Source organism: Aotus nancymaae, unplaced genomic scaffold (genome assembly GCF_030222135.1).
Source record: "Aotus nancymaae isolate 86718 unplaced genomic scaffold, 86718_ANA_hifiasm-v0.15.2.pri h1tg000002l, whole genome shotgun sequence".
NCBI lineage: Eukaryota > Metazoa > Chordata > Mammalia > Primates > Aotidae > Aotus > Aotus nancymaae.
In genome coordinates, this window is record NW_026988413.1 from 17755423 (window position 1) to 17775568 (window position 20146).

The window sequence follows — 20146 nt, forward strand, 5'->3', positions numbered from 1 at the left end:
CTGCTGGGGAGGCCTCAGGAAACTTACAGTCCTGGTGGAAGGTGAAGGAGGAGCCAGCCTTTCACATGGCCAGAGCAGGAGCAAGAGAGACCAAGGTGGGAGGGGCCACACACTTTAAAGCCACCAGTTCTCACAAGAGAACTCACTCCTATTGCAAGGACAGTACCAAGATGAATGGTGCTAAACCATTCATGAGAAACTGACCCTGTGATCCAGTCACCTCCCACCAGGCCCGACCTCCAACACTGGGGATTACAATTCGAGATTTGGGTGGGGACACAGATCCACACTGTATCAGGGAGTTGCTATTTCATATGCATATGTATGTTCATTTACTCCTCACAAGGACCCTGTGAAATATGATTACTGTCTCCACTTTAGAGACAAGGGGATTGAGGCAGAAAGGGGTTAAGTAACTTGCTGAGATCACACAGCTAGAAAGGGCAGCACTGGCATCTGACCTAGTTGTTGAGAACTCAGAAACAGTCTGAAAATGACCTCTTGGAATACAGACCCTATGAAGATAGAGATGACCTACATCACCAAATGCCATCCTATCTGTTTTAAAGCAAGTCACAGGAGAGCTATTAGCCATCTTAGCTGTATGCCAGGAAAAAGGCGCCCCACTGCAAGAACCAGTATTATCTGAGTGGGCTCCTCCTCCCAGCACTGGGTGTAAGTGGCTCAGTGCCATGGAGTTGTTGGGTAATAACGCCAGGACTGGCTTGATGACAGTGACTCACAGTAGAAAAATGTCCTTGCAATAGACCAAAGAACCCACTTTAATTTGCACAGCTTCAAATGGGCCACTGGTTGCCCTGCCAAGGGATCCCTGTACCATCTGATTTTCATATCCACAAACACACAAAAGCACCTATTTAAATATTGCAAATAATACCACATTGCATTTTTCTTGTGCTTTATAGTTTACAAAGCACATTACAATGCTGCTTTATTCTTCTGAGTGTGCTCCCAGTATGATTTCGCTTGCCTTCTATTTTCTCATCTTTTTCTCATCTTTAGTTTCTTTTTGCTTTTCGTCTCAGCATCTCTGCCTACTTTCCCCACACTCCAGCTTTCTTCCTTGCATTTCTTCTTGCCCTTCCCTCTCCCTGTGAGCTGTGGGGGTGGTACCTTTCCCAAAGTGATCCCAAATTGAGTTTAGTCAGATGTTGGTTAAAGCCAACTGAGGGGAATGAAACAATTCTCCAAGGAACAAAAGAGTTGTAGCATGGAGCGCCACTTACAAACAGCAGTTGCTATTTAAGTCAAGTAAGAAGGATGGATTATTGTGCTTTGAGAGGGGGGTGAAATGAATCCTGTATTTGAAAAGAGCCCAGGGGAAAGGGTTATCTGCCTCTCACATCCCAGGCATCCCTGTGTCTGCAAAACATCTTTCACAAAGTTTTCTTTGCAGTTAGAGAACAGCCTATGAGAGAAATGCCCAGAGAAATACATAAACATGAGTATAAGGGGTGTGCAAACAGGTGTTGCACTGAGAGCAGAACCCAGATGGCGGCCCTTTGTCCTGGTTTCTTTGTATAACTCGGCAAGAAGTTGAGGTTTAGAAAAGGCAGGTTTGAGGAAGTGCTGTCTGTGGCTTCTTTCTTAACTGTGGATGTAGCCGATGAGAACAGATCAAACTTTCAGATGCCTTCCTTAGAAATATTGTTGTTTTGAAGTCAAATCTCAATCTCAATGAACAAATATATTTGCATAAAGAGAGGAGGTGTCTAGTGCCCTGGCAGGAATTAAGACGAAAACGTGGGAGTAGAGCTGTAGATGCTTCTGTTGCTTTTCAACCAAGAGGCACAGACAGGTTGGGAGGGCAGGTGCCCTGCCATTTGGCCAGCGTGACTTTGCAATTGTTATAAATACTTTATCATAGCTTGAGTACAGACATGCCTTTTCAATGAAATACATCCTGAGTTATTTTGCAGAGGGTACTAGTTTCATAGGGTGGCTGTAACAAACTAACACACACTATTCATAGGTGGCTTAAAACCAGAGGTGTCTTCTCTCACAGTTTTAGAGGAGTCGGCAGGGCCACCTTCCCTTGGAGACTCCAGGTAAAACCCCTCCTTGCCTTCTCCCGGCTTTTGATGGCTCCCGGAAATGCTGGGTGTCCCTTGGCCTACAGCTGCATTGCTCCAGTCTCTGCCTCTGTCGCTGTGCGGCTCCCACTCTGTGTATATGTCTGTGTCTGTGTCTCCTTTTATAAGGACACCAGTCCAGTGGGATTAGGGCTCACCTTAATGACTTTATTGTAACTTGATTACATCTGAAAAGACCCCATTTCCAAAAAAGGTCACATTCATAGGTACTGGGGGTTAGGACTTAACATATCTTTTGGGAGGACACATAGTAATAGAATCTACACAGTTTTTAGTATAAATGAAAATTAGGGCCAGGCACCGTGGCTCACACCTGTAATCCCAGCACTTTGGGAAGCCGAGACGGGTGGATCACTTAAAGTTAGGAGTTCGAGACCAGCTTGGCCAACGTGGTGAAACCCTGTCTCTACTAAAAAGACAAAAATCAGCTGGGCGTGGTGGCGCACTCCTGTAATCCTGGCTACTGGGAGGCCGAGGCAGGACAATCACTTGAACCTGGGAAGTGGAGGTTGCAGTGAGCTGAGATGACCCCACTACACTCCAGCCTGGGTGACAGAGTGAGATTCCATCTCAAAAAAAAAAAAAAAAGAAAAAGAAAAAGAAAATTAGCAGTGACATGGTAACAAGAACATCAAGATAGGAAAGAATAGAGTAGATTTCCAGTTCTGATTCTGTGTGTGGCAAACACTTCTGAAGCAGAACCTGAGTTAGCTCAGAAAGACACCTCAGCTGTGGATGGGACAGGAAATGGGTGTTCGGCTAGTAGAACACGTCATTTTACTTTACCAACGTAGTACCAGACGTTTACGGCTAACAAATTCACTTTTGCACAAAAGAGAAAAAGCCTACCAGATTTTTTAGTCTTGATTTAGACTTTATCAAACATTTCTAAAGGATGGGAAAAGTCCACCTAAGGCTTACCTTGCATTGCCAGGCACACCCCAGCCTCTCAGTGTCTGCTGCAGATCTGGTTCACTTGTCTCTTGAGGGGGCCGGTGAGGATTTTGAACCAGTAGTGAACGGAGGGACATTGGTATGTTTTGTTAGGGAGTAGCTGAAAAATTCAGGGAAGGTTCTTTTGTAAAGGTTTGTGACTCAAACACCTGAAAACTAGCACTGCTGAAACTTTAACCGTCCTTATTTAGAACATTTCAGGGACAGTGAGCAGCCTTCTAGATCTTTGAAAAAATGTGGATTTAAATGGAATTCCTCTGGGTTGAAACCAGAAGTACAGCTGATTTTGTTTTTATAGTTTGTGGGTGTTTGCCTTTTTCATCCCACCAAGTTTATTTAAAAGGTTGTCTTCTTGAGATCCTCTGTTGGAAAGAAATGCAGGGTTGAAAAATGGAACAATGTGGATGGCAGGTGAGCGTTAGAGGGCGCGCGAGGAAAGACCAGGCTGGGGCTCCTTCTGAGGGGAATGAGAGGGATGGCCTGACCTTGCCCGCCCCCTGCCAGCCACACCTGAGGTGGCTTTTGGGGCTTGCTTAGGTTCTGCCTCAGACACACATGGAATCAGAACTGGAAACCTAGTTTTCATTTTATTAATGGGCCACTCCCAATTCTCACTCTCTTTTTAAGAGACAGGGTCTCACTCTGTCACTCCGGCTGGAGTGCAGTGGTGCGATCACAGCTCACTGCAACCTCTACCTCCCAGGTTCAAGTGATCCTCCCACCTTTGCTGGGACCACAGGTGTGCACCACTGTGCCTGGCTAGTTTTTTGTGTTTTCTGTAGAGAAAGGATTTCACCATGTTGCCCAGGTTGGTCTTGAACTCCTGGGCTCAAGCAGTCCACCCACTTCGGCTTCCCAAAGTGTTGGAATTACAGGTGTGAGCCCCTGCACTTGGCCCCAGTTCTCTTTTATACCAGAGTGACTACAGTTGCTTCTCAATGGATTGAGAGATACATTCCTGGATGGCCTTTTTCAGAAGCATTGTAACATCAACTCATGCAGAGCTTCATTTAAAATAGACACTATGCTTTTACTTGTTTCCATCTATGATATTAGACTAATTGAGTGCACTCATAGGTCCTTTAAGGTAAGATACAGAGAAAGCACAAAATGAAATGTCTTATCTATAAGGAGGGAAAATCGAAGAGACTTCCTTTGGAATTATGGTAATTATTTAACCTGAGAAAATTATACTTTAGTAAAATGCTTTTGGTTTCCTTAAAACTATTGTTATGTGTTGAATTGTGTTTCCCCCCTCCCAGATTCACACATTAAATTCCTAACCTTCCGTATCTCCGAATATGACTTTATTTGGAGGTTGGGACTTTATAGAAGGAATCAGGTTAAAGTGGGGTCATTAGGGTGGGCGCTAACCAAATACAACTGATGTCCTTATTAGAAAGGGAAATTCAGACACAGATACACATGGAGGAAAGATGATGTGAAGAGACACACAGAGAAGACACTCATCAGTGAGCCAAGGAAGGAGGCCTAGAACAGACCCTTCCCTTCCAGTGCTTGGAAGGAACCTGCCCTGCCGACACCTTGGTCTTGGACTCCAGCTTCTAGAACTCCAAGACAACATCTGCTGTTTAGGCCGCTCAGTCAGTGGCGCTTTGGTGCCGCAGCCCTGGCAGATCCATATGCTATGTTTAGAAAGTGGCGTTTTGGGTTTTTCTAAATAATTAAGGTTCTTAACCCAGCCAGGCACAGTTGCTCACACCTGTAATCCCAGCACCTTGGGAGTCTGAGGCAGGAGGATTGCTTGAGCTCAGGAGTTCGAGACCAGCCTAGACAACACAAGGAGACCCCATCTCTAGAAAAAAATAAAAATAAGCCAGGCATGGTGGCACACACCTGTAATCCCAGCTACTTAGGAGACTGAGGTGGGAGGATCTCTTGAGCCCAGAAAGTTGAACCTACAGTGAGCTATGATTACACCACTGCACTCCAGCCTGGGTGACAGTGAGACCCTGTCTCAAAAACACAAAAACAAAAACACTTACCCAGTGCAATTCGTGTTTCAAAAAGGATTCTTTGAGTTGTTTTAGTAAATGCTTCTTTTCTTTTCATCGATCCTATCAATTTCCTGGAGAAAGAAACTGAAAAAGTGTTTGTGTCTTTATCAGTGTTTGCTTCCGCACTGGATTTGATTGGGAATTTTCAGATTGCTTATGAGCTCTTGACACCATGTCCTGTAGATAAACAATTATGGGTTGCCTATACTCACTCCCTGCAGGCGAGGCTGGCTCACCCACAGCCGTTCATGGCTTCATTCAAAGCAGCATAGCAGAGTTACCAAAAGAAGTTGTTTGGGGCCAAGTTAGCAGCTCGCAGAAAGAGAAGTAAGTCTGAACATGTAACTCTGACAAATAATGAGTCAATAGGTAGATAGATGTGTGGAGAATTTGCAAATGTTAGGAAAAGGATGTTTTCTCGATCGAAGAAACACAGCTTATGATAGAATTTGCAGATTCAAGGCCAATGAGATAAAAGACTTTGAAAGTTCTTAAGAGAACCACATTTCTTGGAAAAGCAGGAGGCGTGACATGGTGCATTTGATTTTCTTCCCAGGAGAGCACCGCTTCTTTCCCTGCTCCTGACCCCGTGGGAAAAGAGGGCTGTTGGCTCATTCCCAGCCAGGCTCTGCCACTCTTTCTCTGTTTTCATTCTCCTGGATCAATCCCTTAATTGTGTTTATCATCGTTTCATGCTTGACGTTTCCCTATGAGTCATACTGTCCTCCTCATACTATTTGACAATGTCTCTGCCCCCAAGGATTACTTGATTTGCCATCTGCTCTAGTTTCTACAGCATTTCTCCTGGGAAACAGCTTTGCTCACCGGCACTCCGTTTCCACCGAGGTGTTGATGACAGCCTTCGGGTCCGCATCTCCAGCCATGACCTTGCGCCCATTCCCTCACCTGGCTTTTTTTCTTGTTGCATATAGAACATTTCCTCTTTGTGGTTACTAATGCCTAAAATAAAATCTGCCTTAAACCGAGCTCTTCTAGCTGGCCAACAGCAGCATGCTTCTGTTAGTCCTCTTGGGGTGTGAACCTTTGATTTAGATCTTTTCCCCATTTGCTATTTCTCATTCTGTCCTGCTGGTCTTTGTTTAGCAACACTTCTGGCTGTGTCCCTCCGTCTTTGGCCTTACCCATGAACTAGTTCAGTGTCACCTTGCCCTCTTCCCCTTCCAATTAATCCCATGCAGGCTCAGCCCATCCTATTGATTTCCATTCGCTTTTCAAAGTGGGTGATCACGATTCACAATTCAACCTAGCAAGTAGGAACTGGGTGCTGATTAGCAAAGACCGTCAGCTCCTGACACTTTAGTAAATTAAGCAATTTCTTGCCTCAGAGTTTCAGTGTGAATAGCTGAACACTGGACATTTCAATGTAGATATCCCATTAGTGCTCATAATTCAACTTGTTGAAAACGGATTCCATTCTTCCCTCCTCCCAAGATAAGCAACACATGAACTCCACTTCCTATCTTCCCTCTCACCCGTGGAGCCTCACTCCTTCTGGCCCCCCAAATGTGTTCTAGTCCTCTCTCTCCTTTGCTGTCACATCTCATCTGTCAGTGTGTCTTACCTTTTCTCCTCTGCAGAGTCTTATATTTCTGCTGCTCCCTATCGTCCCAGGTGGTTCCCTAGTCCAGGTCCTCCTTACCCCTCTGGACCAGACTTCCTTTTGGCTGAGCACCTGCCCAAGGTCCCTTAGCCCAGCTATTCTTACTTAAGAGCCAGTTATCTGTCCACTGACCCCCTGTGCATCAGATAAGCAGTGGTTAACCTCTTTAAAGAGGTAAATTTATTTAATTTTAATCATTTCTTATGGTTATATTTCTCAAGTGTTATAACTGGAAGATAAAGATATAAGAGATGCTTAGGGTCATTGTTGTTGATGTCCTAGACTGTTTTACCAGGTGAAATAGTCTATGTCAGTATCCTGTTATAGTCAGTGTTTCCTGTAGTTTCAATCTATCTTCCTTCACTTATCAGCCTTCATTTTTCCTTTGGCTGTTGTGAGACCTGTCTCATCGTTTGGAGATTCTAGTCTGAGAACCTAAAGAATTTAGAAGAAGTTTGACTGGTGGCATGGATTGGGGGTCAGGCAAACCTCAGTTCAAATCGCAGCCCTGCTAGCAGTGGCAAAGTGACTTTGGACAAATTAAAGCTCCATTTACTCATCTCTGAAACAGGGAAACACACCTTACCTTACAGTTGTATCAAGTAGACACCTGGAGTCTGACGTGTAGAGAGCAAAGGCAATCAGGACAGCCCCCTACCACTTGTTAATTATGTGTTAGATGGCAGCCAGCGAGAGAGAAGGCGAAAGGAGAAATTAGGTGAGCGGCTCTCATGGTTGAGCTTCCTCTTAGCTCTATGAGTATTTAGAAGTTACTTCTAGAAGATGGAAGTTATCAGAAGATGACAGTTGTGGATAAGTAGGTAGTTGTGTACACACTAGTGTTAATTTATTGCTTTAGCGTTCGTTATTGTATTGCCACTGTGCAGACAGATGCACCTCAGTTGTCTCCAAGCAAAGCCTGAGCTTCTTCGGACAGAGACAGCGGTGCTGGCCACTCCTGCCATGAGTTGAGTCTCGCTTTCCTGGTGGACTGAAGTACAACCTGTTTGCAGGATCTAGAGCACCAGCTTTCTGCCTCATCTTTCTAATTGCAGCTTGCATCTTAGCTCTACTGTCAAACCTTGCCTGACCACAACCCATAGTGACTCCTGCCTCCGAACTCCTAGTGTTTACTTTGGCAAGTTTATGTTGCCTTAGAATTACCAGCTGTCCTTTTTAATTTGCATTGTACTTGGCAATCCCCATGAGATTTTAAGCTCCTCTCGGTCAGTGATGATGTCTGAGATGTCTTTGTGTTTCCTGTTGTGCCCAACCCTAGGCTTTTTTTATGTCGAGGACCCTTAACACACACTTGATGATTGATTTTATTTCAGGTTTTTTTCTACTTCTTTCAAATGCCCAGTGCTGCAATCAGTAGTATTGTTATTGTCATTATCGACAGAAGACTCTGTAGAGCTTGTGGTTGATCCTAAGTTGTGCTCTGGTGGAATATACTACATAGGTAACATTACACAACTAGTGGATAAACAGATGTTGATTGAAAATAATATAAAAGCCCCAGAGACATTCACTATACACCATTTAGGAAATGTATCATTTAGAATGGGCTAACCTGAGATTATCTTTGCACTGCTTGTGAAATATAAACTTAATAAGCAGGATTATTAAAACTTTATGAATATTACTTAGATGTCAATGAAGAAAACTTTCCTAGTACTTTTTGACCCTCTGAGGTATTAGATCATTGAGTCATCCAGGATTCTCAAGGGTTACACGGATTAACCCTTTTCTAGGTCTTTAAAAATGTCCATTTAGATGCATGTTTCTAACATATTTTAATATAGAATAATAATTTGACATTATTCTATAATTTATTATATCTTAGGTGCATAATCTGTATTAGACAGATGTGGCATTTCATTAAATATGGGAATTAAGTCTTCCTTTGAGTTCTTGATTAGGAAAAAAAAAAGATCTGTAGCATCTATCAAGTACTCATTATTCAGCCAGAGCATGTGTCCAAAAGATTTTAGGAAGTAAGGAAGTTAGTACCTCTTAAAATCAGGTGTTCATGATTCCATTCTCTTTAATAATATAACTGGATTCTCAGAGGTAATCTGTTTCACATCTGCCAAACCCAAATTAAACATTATATACCGATAAAATTGGTGCCACTGTTTTACTTACAATTACTCCTCCTGAGCTTTGCTAGAATTCAGTGAAATTGAATTCAACTTATTTTTTTTTTAATTGTAGTTGAACCCTCACTCATCCTTGTAGTCTGATCTTCCAGTAGATAATTTATTTAGGGGTGGTGAAATGAAAAGGAAATGTACTCAGATGTGAAGCAACCTTTCAGTTCATCTAATTGTGAAATATAAAGTTATGAAGAAACTAAGTAAATAAGTGGGGAAAAATACAGTAAATGAGCCAATTCCTTAACAAATGTCATTTTTTAAAAAACTGTGTGAGTTGGTCGGGCGCGGTTGCTCACACCTGTAATCTCAGCCGAGGGAGGCCAAGGCGGGTAATCAGCTGAGGTCAGGAGTTCGAGACCAACCTGGCCAACATGGTGAAACCCTATCTCTATTAAAAATATAAAAATTATCCAGGCGTGATGGCACATGCCTGTAATCCCAGTTACTTGGGAGACCGAGGCAGGAGAATCACTTGAACCAGTGAGGCAGAGGTTGCAGTGAGCTGAGATTGCACCATTGCACTCCAGCCTGGGTGACTGGAGCGAAACTCCATCTAAAAAACAACAACAAAAACTGTGTGAGTTAAGATTTCAAGAATTCATGAAGATTTTTAGGTACTCTTATTATTACATTGTTTGTAACCCTAGACAAACAATGTAACCCTAGACAAATGAATTCCTCATTAAACCATTAAGACAGAGAGACCAAAAACAAAACAAAAAAAGACAGACCAAAAGGTGCATAGAATTACCTAGGTTTGAAGCTGGGCATGGTGGCATGCCCCTATAGTCCTAGCTACTTGGGAAGTTGAGGCAGGAGAATCATGTGAGCCCGGGAATTCGAGGCTGCAGTGAGCTATGATCGCACCACTGCATTCCAGCCTGGGCAACAGAGAGTGAGATCCTGTCCCTTAAAAACAAACCAAAAAACAAATCAGACATAGGTTTGAACTTCTGGGGTCAGGGTCTGATTTTTTTCACTTATCACAGAAACTTACACCCATCACATGACTTCCCAGTTTTCAAAGTAGGACCTTTGTGAGAATGAAAGTAGGAGGGTGCTCTTATTAACTGAATTGGCCTAACGGAGTAAGTGTATGTCCAACAGGCAAAGTAGGACATATGGTTACTCTGTCCATAAAACATCTGTCCTCGGGCCTGGTATGTACACAGTACTCAAGATTTTAAAACCTGGAGACTCATAGTGTTTTAAGAATCCTGAGGAATAGCAGATGAAGTCGAGTGTAGCATTTTATAGACATAAATGGCATCTATAATCATGACTAGAAGGCAGATGTTTTAAAAATAGTATTTTGAAATGCAGACTTATATACATGCTTTTTATAAATGCAAAATGCAAATTAGAATAAAGTAACTAAAAGAAGGGTCAGAGCCCTCATCGCCTTTAGCATATCAAAGTACACCCTGAGTCTGGGTAACCTGGATTTGTTTTGGGCATGAGAGACTTTGTCAACTTTATGGTAATAAGGAATAATGTCTTAAAAAGAATGGACTTTAATTCTTTGAACTATAGGATATGTTTTCATGTCAGTTTTACTGATGCTATTTTTCATTTGTCATATGCAATGAAGAGTTTATGATATATCGTTGCATAATAGAAGTTGTTTTAAATTTTAATAAATTTGTTCTTAATTACTTTTTACTTATCACTTCTGTAGCAGCCACATGAACTCATGTCTGTATAATTAACAAACACGTAAAACCGTGTGCATCTCTGAGGTTCAGTGTTGATGTTTATGAGACAGTCATGGTAATAGATATGCCACTTATTAAGAGCTTTAGTTCTGGGTTATGGTGACTCCCCGTGCTTTAGTGAATGAAAATGTGGTCATTTTGACAGGTTTTATCTTGGGAGGCCACTAAGGCTTTTGTGGAAAAGTCTGGGTCACGTCATCCCTCTAGGAGCAGGTGTGGTTATGGCAAATTTATCCTACCATGAACCCAGGTTCCTCTTACATTCCCGATGGGCTCAAAACCTGCCCTCCCAGGTGCAGTAGCCTCCCTGGTCTCTCACTGAGGAGTAAAATCCACCTTCTCATTCAAGAGCCAACTAGGAAGTATAGAAATGACTTAAAAAGCAATTGAGATTTTGCCATAGGATCAAACTGACAATGTGCATTAAGCCCCTGTTTTTCCTGAAAAGGATATTGACAAATGAGATGGAAAGTAGCCTTGACTGGTCCAAGGGTCAGTACAGAAAGAAATGAGAGGAGACATTTAGCTCTTGCTTTCAAGTGGAAAAAAACATCGAGTCCCCCTCTGCACCCCACTTTATTGTCCCAACCTTAGGATCTGAACAAATACAGTGGTAAAATGTTGTGGGCTCGAGTCTCTGAGAGCTAAACTAATTGGGAAGATTTGTTCCAGAGAAATACTCTCAAGGAGAAATGTTTGAAAATAAGTGTGTTGCCATAAGATTATTTTAAGATTTAGCAACAAAACCACCAGCAGAGTCTTATTCCTTATAAAGATATTTTAGGGATTTAAGAAAGTATTACCGTTAAAGACTTTCTTTAACTATGTCTTGTTTGAGCATTTTGCTGCCTGAAGCAAAGGGCCTCTGCCACAGAGCAAAGGTAGCACGGCCGCTCTGGGAGCTAGGTCCAGCCTTTGGAATAGTTTCTGTTGACCTCAGAAAGGGGCTGCAGGGGCCACACCAGGCCAGGCCGGAGACCGAGGCAGCCGGCCGAGGTGCAGGGTGTTTCCAGCCACGCAGCTCTCCTCTCTGATCCCAGGCATCTGTCACCAGAGGCAGCCAGTGATGATTTCTACAATTTTATGACCCTTGGCTGTCATCCCAATAACAAATAAGTCATAAGCCACCCTCTTCCCCTCTGTAAAATTCCACTTCTGCACCCTGGACGGCCTTTCCAAGATCTTTTTGAAACAGTGAAAACAGAGACTAGAGCCTCACCTTCTTTATGTATGAACAGCATATTTCTGCTGTTGCCATCTCTGACCACCCCCCTCCAGGGACTTAAAGAGTGAAAAATAAGCAGCAGGGTAGACACGAAAGGAAGGAAATGGCTGTTTTGCTTTGCCTCTTCAGCGGATAAGTCACTGAAAGCCAAGTAATTGGTTGTTTCTATATTGTATACAACATCTAGAACAATATGGATATTCACTTGATACTGGTAAATAGGGAATAGCCATATTATGTGTTGTTCTAGAATAAGGGGGATGTTGACTGGAACAAAAAGAGCCATGGGAAGAAACAGGTGAAGTACAGATTCTGAATAAGCAAGCCAGAATAGTCTTGTCAGGCACGAGGATTCCTACAGATGTGCAGTCACAGTACGTAGGTGGAGGTCAGAGTTCAGGATTGAAGCAAGAAGGGAACCCTCCAGCAGATCCATGGGCCCGGCAGAGGCAGGGCTCGGAGCAGGGGCTGGGTGTTAGCCGAACTGCCCCTAGGAAGTCAGAGCCGAAGTCAGATGGTACATATGGCATGTTCTGTAGGAACAGAGAATTGGGAATGATCACTGGGTTGGAGTGGTCTGGAAAGAGAAAGGATCTAGTCTGGCTGGTCTTTGGATAAGTGAGAGAAGCAGCAGCAGAGGAATGGTGTAGGAATGTGAAGGTAGGGCGTTAAGAGACATTCTAGAACCAGTGAATAGACCAGCTTCATTCGAGTTGAGGATCCAGGAAGGTTAATAGAGCTGGAACTAACAAGGTAGTTGGAATCAACATGCAAAGGTGTTGAGTTCCCAACTTTATCTCCATGACACTAAGGAGCTACTGAAGTTTGAAGAGGGGAGTGACATGCTCAGAGATGTTCTAGGAAGATTAATCTGGTGGCCAAATTTAGGCAAATTCAAGGGAGCCAGAGTGCTCAGGTAGGTAAGATGTCTAGACTTGCTTTAGTCCTACTAGAAAGTGATCAACGCTTTCACTATGGAAATGGCAGCAACAGCAGAGATGATTGGATGCAAGAGATGTTTTGAAGGAAGGAGTGATTAATAAGGCTTAGCACCTTCTTGTCTATGAAGGTAAAGAACCATCATAGTTCATAGTTTTGGAGCCAAGTGACCAGAAAAACACTTTATGAACAGTCCTGGAGATCTTAGAACAGAGGGTAAGATGGCTAGATTTTTAGGAACAAATAAGGAGTTCAGCTTTGGAAGCGCGTCTTTGACATTGTTGCAGGAGGTATTGATCTATCACTGTCACCTCTGAAAGAGAGCCCAGCTGGTGTAAACGTGTGGGGTCACCTACACTGAGATGACGGCTTAAACTGCTTGAATGGATGATATCTACCAGAGAGAACAGAGTCAAAACAGTGGAGATGGGAACATTTTAAAGGAGGAAGAAAGGCGGGCGTGGTGGCTCACATCCCAGCCCTTTGGGAGGCTGAGGCACATGGAACACTTGAGGTCAGGAGTTTGAGGCCAGCCTGGCCAATGTGAAATCCTGTCGCTACTAAAAATACAAAAATTAGCTGGACGTGGTGGTGCACACCTGTAGTTCCAGCTACTCAGGAGGCTGAGGCAGGAGAATGGGTTGAACCTAGGAGATGGAGGTTGCAGTGAGCCGAGATAGCACCGCTCTAGCCTGGACAACAGAACAAGACTCTGCCTCAAATAATAATAATAAAATAAATAAAGAAGGAAGAGGAACCACCCGAGCGCAGAGTATGCAATCAGACACGGGAGGGGGAAGTTACAGATTCACTGAAGTCCAGATAAGAGCGTCAAGAAAGAAGTCGTGGTCAGCAGTATCAGATGTTGCAGACATTAAGAACTGGCTGAGAAAAGGCCCTTGGATTAGGCAATTAGGAAGTCATTTACTTTTAAGAACACCAGCCTATAGAGATGGATTAAGATGTGGACATTGAAGAAAAGGGAGCATAAACCATTGATCACAGGTGAGAGGAGGGCAAGAATTAAGAGGGGGGAATACGGCTGTTACTCCTTTTGCCTTCCACGTTGGGAGTTTGTGTGTGCACACACATGAAGGCAGAAGAAAAAGATGAGTGATTGATTCGTTTGGCCAGCCATATTAAGTTCATACTAAGTACCTGGATCCAATTAAGTACAGGGAGAAATGGAAAGCGACAACAGAAAGAACTGTGGCAGAAGCAGGTTCAAGAGAAAATGGGACAAATATGGATCATAAGAATGGGGCAAGTGTTTTAGTGTTGGAAAAGAGCAACACCTCTTTCTCTCAGACTGGAGAGAAGGAATGAAGGATGGAGGATGATGTAGATTCAGGAATGTTCTGAAATGAAGAAGGAAATAAAGGGGGAAAGGTAAGGCTGAGCTCAGGCTTCTAGAAAAAGTGGAAGTTGGGTCATCGACCAAGAGAGAAGATGGACTAGGGTGATAGTTGATGAAGTGGAAAGGATGTTGAATAGCTACTCTAGGTAATGCCAGGGGCTCGAGAGTCAGGAACGAGGTTAGCCCCCACCAACACTGCTTGCAGACGCTCCCCTTCCCTGTGCTTCTGTGAGAAATTTTTGTCAACTATGGCTTAGAAGATGAGCAATGTTTGTTTCTCTTTTTACCTTTAAGGAGTTATCCTTCTTCATAACCTTTTTTCTATAAATTCTTGTTTCAGTATCACCATAATTTGTACAAGTGTTCTAGAATAATGGTCTTAAAGGTTTCTGAGTTCATCTAAATTGTGGATGAGATGTTGGTATGAAATAATAGTACTTTCAGCCAGGTGCAGTCGCTCACGCCTGGAATCCCAGGACTTTGGGAGCCTGAGGAGGGTGGATCACCTGAGGTCAGGAGTTTGAGACCAGCCTGGCCAACTGGTGAAATCCCCATCTCTACTAAAAATATAAAAATTAGCCAGGTGTGGTGGCACGTGCTTGTAACCCCAGTCTTGGGAGGCTGAGGCAGGAGAATGGTTCGAAATCTGGGAGGCGGAGGTGGCAGTGAGCCGAGATCACGCCACTGCACTCCAGCCTGGGCAACAACAGTGAGACTCAGTCTCAAAAAAAAAAAAGAAATAGTACTTTCTAGAGAAATGGATTGATATATGAAATTTAGCAGGAAAGGTGACTGAATGGAGCCCACGAATTGTGCTACCCAGTCCCCACCAGTGAGGCTGATAAAATGTTTTAGGCTGTCGAGATGAAAGAGTCACTCAACCCTACAGAATTCGTTTACGATGACTAAGATGCCAGGTAGTAATTAGGGTTCCTCCAGGATCCAGAAGATCCTGAGTGGCCTGGTGATGGGGCCTGTGTGGGAAGATGTTTCCTCAAACCAGTGAACCTGGCAGGGTCTGTTGACAAGGCCAAGCTGATTATGTGGGCAAAGAAGCACCTGACAGTTAGCGGCGCCTCCTGAGTCTTCAGTTTCAGTAGGAAGCAGCCCAGGGAGAACTGAGGAAGAATCCATCTCTGCCACAAATAATGTTTATTAAAAAAACAAATGATGACCTATGTCCTGATACTGGAATTCTGTTGTTGCGTCTCAGCTGTGTTGCTGGCACCTAATGGTGGCAGGTGATACCCTGGAACCACTTGGTTCCACACACTCAATGACCAGAATGTGCTTCTGGTCAGAACAGATTCGGTTTTCCAACCTTGTTTTCAGGTGGGAAGAAAATACTCTATATGGCCGAAGCCACAGCTGAGCACGGAAGGGGATCTGTTGAGTTGACTTGTACCAAGGTGACTCCGATACTTACCTTTTGCCTCCTTCCTTTGTAGGTATGGCCTCACATGTGCAAGTTTTCTCCCCTCACACCCTTCAATCAAGTGCCTTCTGTAGTGTGAAGAAACTGAAAATAGAGCCGAGTTCCAACTGGGACATGACTGGGTACGGCTCCCACAGCAAAGTGTATAGCCAGACCAAGAACATCCCCCCGTCGCAGCCAGCCACAACCGTCAGCACCTCCTTGCCGGTCCCAAACCCAAGCCTACCTTACGAGCAGACCATCATCTTCCCAGGAAGCACCGGGCACATTGTGGTCACATCAGCAAGCAGCACTTCTGCCACCGGGCAGGTCCTCGGCGGACCACATAACCTAATGCGTCGAAGCACTGTGAGCCTACTTGATACCTACCAAAAATGTGGACTCAAGCGTAAGAGCGAGGAGATCGAGAACACAAGCAGCGTGCAGATCATCGAGGAGCATCCACCCATGATTCAGAATAATGCAAGCGGGGCCACTGTCGCCACTGCCACCACGTCAACTGCCACCTCCAAAAACAGCGGCTCCAACAGCGAGGGCGACTATCAGCTGGTGCAGCATGAGGTGCTGTGCTCCATGACCAACACCTACGAGGTTTTAGAGTTCTTGGGCCGAGGGACGTTTGGGCAAGTGGTCAAGTGCTGGAAACGGGGCACCAACGAGATCGTGGCCATCAAGATCCTGAAGAACCACCCGTCCTATGCCCGACAAGGTCAGATCGAAGTGAGCATCCTGGCCCGCTTGAGCACAGAGAGTGCTGATGACTACAACTTCGTCCGGGCCTACGAGTGCTTCCAGCACAAGAACCACACGTGCTTGGTCTTCGAGATGCTGGAGCAGAACCTCTATGACTTTCTGAAGCAAAACAAGTTCAGCCCCTTGCCCCTCAAATACATTCGTCCAGTTCTCCAGCAGGTAGCCACAGCCCTGATGAAACTCAAAAGCCTAGGTCTTATCCATGCTGACCTCAAACCAGAAAACATCATGCTGGTGGATCCCTCCAGACAACCGTACCGAGTCAAGGTCATCGACTTTGGTTCAGCCAGCCACGTGTCCAAGGCTGTGTGCTCCACCTACTTGCAGTCCAGATATTACAGGTAAGACCGTCCGCATGGAGACAGGAGCTGCTGAATGCCCAGTGGCACTCACAGAGAATGTACAGCCTTAGTAAGCCTGCAGTTCCTGTCCTCAAGTGATCTTAATGTACTTAGGAAATTAGGACATGTGCACATCGCAATGTCAATTGGAAGTCACATTAGAACGGAGTCAGGTAAGATCCGTGGCATAGGTGTTCAGCGTTGGAAGGGCTCCCTGGGAGCTGGGGTGCAGAGCAGAGGTGAAGCGGAGGAGTTCCATCCTCCCAGATGGTAGGATCCAGACAGGTGGTAGAGAGAGAGGGACGTGCCATCCATGGTCCACAGTCACATTAGTGGGAATATACAGGAGACAAGAAGGACACTCGCCTGGCCAGAACAGTTTGTGAGTGGTGGGAGATGTGAGTGAAAGGATGGGTTGGAACCAGGTCACTGGGAGTCTTAAATAGCAGATCAAGGAATTGCGAGTATATCCTCAAACCCAGAGCAAGCCCTGGAAACCTTGAACGACATAAGGTAACAGGGTGAAAGGGCTGTTCTGAGAAGGTTCCTTGGCTATCCATGTGCAGAGGGCTGGAGGAAGGGAGAGACTAGTCTGGGGCCAGTTGGTGGGCTCCTGTGGTGAAGTGGCTCCAGGCTTCAAGTCAGGATGATGGAGGAATGATAGCGTTGTCCACGGCAGGGAAGTGTATTCACTCACAGACTTGCACACGCAGTCATTCAGCAAGCTTTGATTTCACTTCTAACATGTGCCAGGCACAGTGCTAGGTAAAGGGATACAGACAGGGCCCTTGCCATCCTGGAACATCTGGAAGCTTTTCAGGGACCCCTGTGGGCAGTCAGGATTGGAACCGCTGCTGTCACGGTGCTGAGATCAGAGTGCTGGCTTTGGAGTCATGAAAGGCCGGAGTGAACCTGGTCCCCTTGCCTGATTTCTCCATGCCTTCATTTCCTAACCCATGAAGTGAGAGAGATCCTCTCACCAGCCTAGTGGGTGGCTGGGAGGTGACACGGCTGTAACACGGGTTAGGTGTGTCACTCCGTGGCCGACCATGGACGGTGCACAGCGGGGAGGCGGCAGGGCTGGAAAGCAAGAGCCCACTCTGTGGAACCAGCATGGGGGTGTCTTTGGGGTGGGGGCCGAACAGTTCAGTGGAGATAGAAGTCACAAGAAACAAAACTGAAACTCCCATGAGAAGATGGGTTGGATGCACATTTAAGAGCATGCCACGTAGGCAGGGACACCAGGATCCCCAGAGGCCGTCCTGCCGAGACCTCCCGCCCGACACTCACTCGCGGGTGTGCTTTCTCCCATGCCTTCCAAGGCAGCAGAGAGAAGGCTGGGACGGCACCAGGGCCGTGTTGACACAGCTGACCTGTCACCCATTCCTGGGGCTGACCTGGGCCAGCTTCCCCTTCTTGCTCCCGCTCTGGGCCCCCCCAGCCTGGCTTCAGGCAGAACTGTTGCCTGTCTCCTCCCAACCCTCCCTCGGCCTGCTAGGCACCCTGCCCTCCTTCCCTGGGAGAGCAGCAGCCCCTCCGCACGGGTCCCCAGGTGCCCCCTCACCTTCCACGCCGTCTCCCTTTATCCTAATCCTGACTCACACAGGAGGTTTCCAGGCCTCTCCACCCGTGCTGTTTCTGTTTCTTCCCTCCTCCTCCCTTTAGGAAGCATTTCCTGAGTTACAGCCACTCTCTGTGAGCCTCTTCTCTGCCATGCCCCAGGATTCCTTTCCCGCTCATTTCCTATGTGCAGGAAAGGTCTCCGCGGGCCTGTGCTTTCCCACCAGGCCCCGTGCAGACAGACGGACCTACCACTGACACTCCACTTCCTCTCCACTCCCTCCTCCCGACCCATGCCAGCCGCTCTCTGCACCCCCAGAGCCAGTGGCAGGGAGAAGTGAGCCCAGGGTGGGAACCCCCGAGGAAGGTGGGTACCTCCTTGTGTCCAGGAGAAAGATGGGCAGTGGTTGAGTGAATCTGGAGGGTTGGATGCCCAGTACTGACAGCACGTGTACTCTGTAGAGAGCAGCTGGGCCTCCTCTGAAAGCCAGCTCTGGTAGCCGCCCTGGGTACCAGCCCTGCTGGAGGGTAGCTGGTGCTGTGCTGGCTCTCCGCTACCCCTCACAGGAGGCCACTGTGCCACTTCATATTTAGGTTGGTAAATTCAGCATGGCAAAGGCTGGCACTTTCTAGATCTTGGCCTGAATTCAGGGCGAACAGCCCCTAACTTGGCTGCTGGGGCTTTTATTTCATTCATCTGAGTTTCTGCATCATGAACACATACCAGTGTTATTAAAATATACTAAAATCTAGCAGTAATTTTACTCACATGCAGCCATTCAATATGCTTTGATTTAACTTCTAACTTGTGCCAGGCACAGTTAGAAGGTAAAGGGATATAGACAGGTAAAGGGATATAGACAGGGCCCTTGCCATCCTGGAACATCTGGAAGCTTTTCAGGGACCCCTGTATGCAGTCAGGATTGGAACCGCTGCTGTCACAGCGCTGAGATTGGAGTGCTGGCTTTGGAGTCATGAAAGGCCGGGGTGAACTTGGTCCCTCCCCTCCTAATTGCCTGATTTCTCCATGCCTTCATTTCCTAACCCATGAAGTGGGAGAGATCCTTTCACCAGCCTAGTGGGCAGCTGGGAGGCGACACGGCTGTAACACGGGTTAGGTGTGTCACTCCATGGCAACTTGTAAAAAGACTTTGACAAACTCTGTTTAAAAGGCAGCACCTCCTTAGAGCAAACTGGATGAATCAAATAAGCTGAATTGGGGGTTCCTGGGCCCCCTTGTCGTCTCGCCTTCTGGTGCCCACGTGACGCTTCCTGGAGCCCTCCCTGTCCATCCGCTCAGACTCTGCAGTTTTTCTTCGCTTTCCTGCCTGGTGCTGGTGCCCCTAGTGCTGAGAAGACAGGCCGCGAAATCTGGGATCCTAGCTCAGGAAGCCTGCAGCGGCAGTGGAAGTTTGCCTGTGAGAGCTGGGGAGGGCTGACTCCTTCACCTGGACTTATGGCGGTCTTCTCCTTCTGTGGGCAAGATCAGGACTTTTGGGCGCCTCTGGTGGGTGTGACAGGTTGGTTCGCTGGCTGTTCTTGGGCCCTCAGGAGCCCTCTTATCCCCACCTAGCCCCTGCACCTCCACATCCCTCTGAAGGGTCCTCCACCTAGTTGCGATAGTACCCTCTTTTCACCCCTGAAATCACCATTGCCTAAAATTCTGAGCAAGATGGCCTCTTCCTCCTTCCTGTGGTCACCTTGGCCTTCAGCCCCTTACGTCATCCTCCCTGTGCCCAGCTTTAGTTCCAAGGACACGGTCAGCAGGAAAGGCAGCCGCTCTTCTGCCTGAAATGAGGCTGCGTTTTTAAGTTGGCGCAATGCTCTGTTTCTCCCCCAGGCCTTGTCTGAGCCCTGCGGTAGTTTGCTGCCATGTAGACGGATCTGAGTTTTCGAGGACAGTCTCTAGTGCTCTGTCTCTGTTCATCCCAGCTGTGTGGGACAGCCAGCTCTAC

At 46.1% G+C, this 20146-nt stretch overlaps 1 protein-coding gene across 7 annotated transcripts in view; it reads left to right on the plus strand.

Annotated features, from left to right (window-relative positions):
• HIPK2 (homeodomain interacting protein kinase 2) overlaps positions 1-20146 on the plus strand; it is a 217026-nt gene that overhangs the window by 47212 nt on the left and 149668 nt on the right. For 3 of the 7 annotated variants that reach the window (XM_021665297.2, XM_021665298.2, XM_012447505.3), the window contains exon 2: positions 15551-16631. In XM_021665297.2, coding sequence (XP_021520972.1) covers positions 15551-16631 — 1081 coding nt within the window. Of the gene's footprint in view, positions 1-13386; positions 13751-15550; positions 16632-20146 lie in introns of those variants that run through there. The other 4 variants (XM_012447503.3, XM_012447506.3, XM_012447504.3 and 1 more) reach the window with 3 other exon arrangements.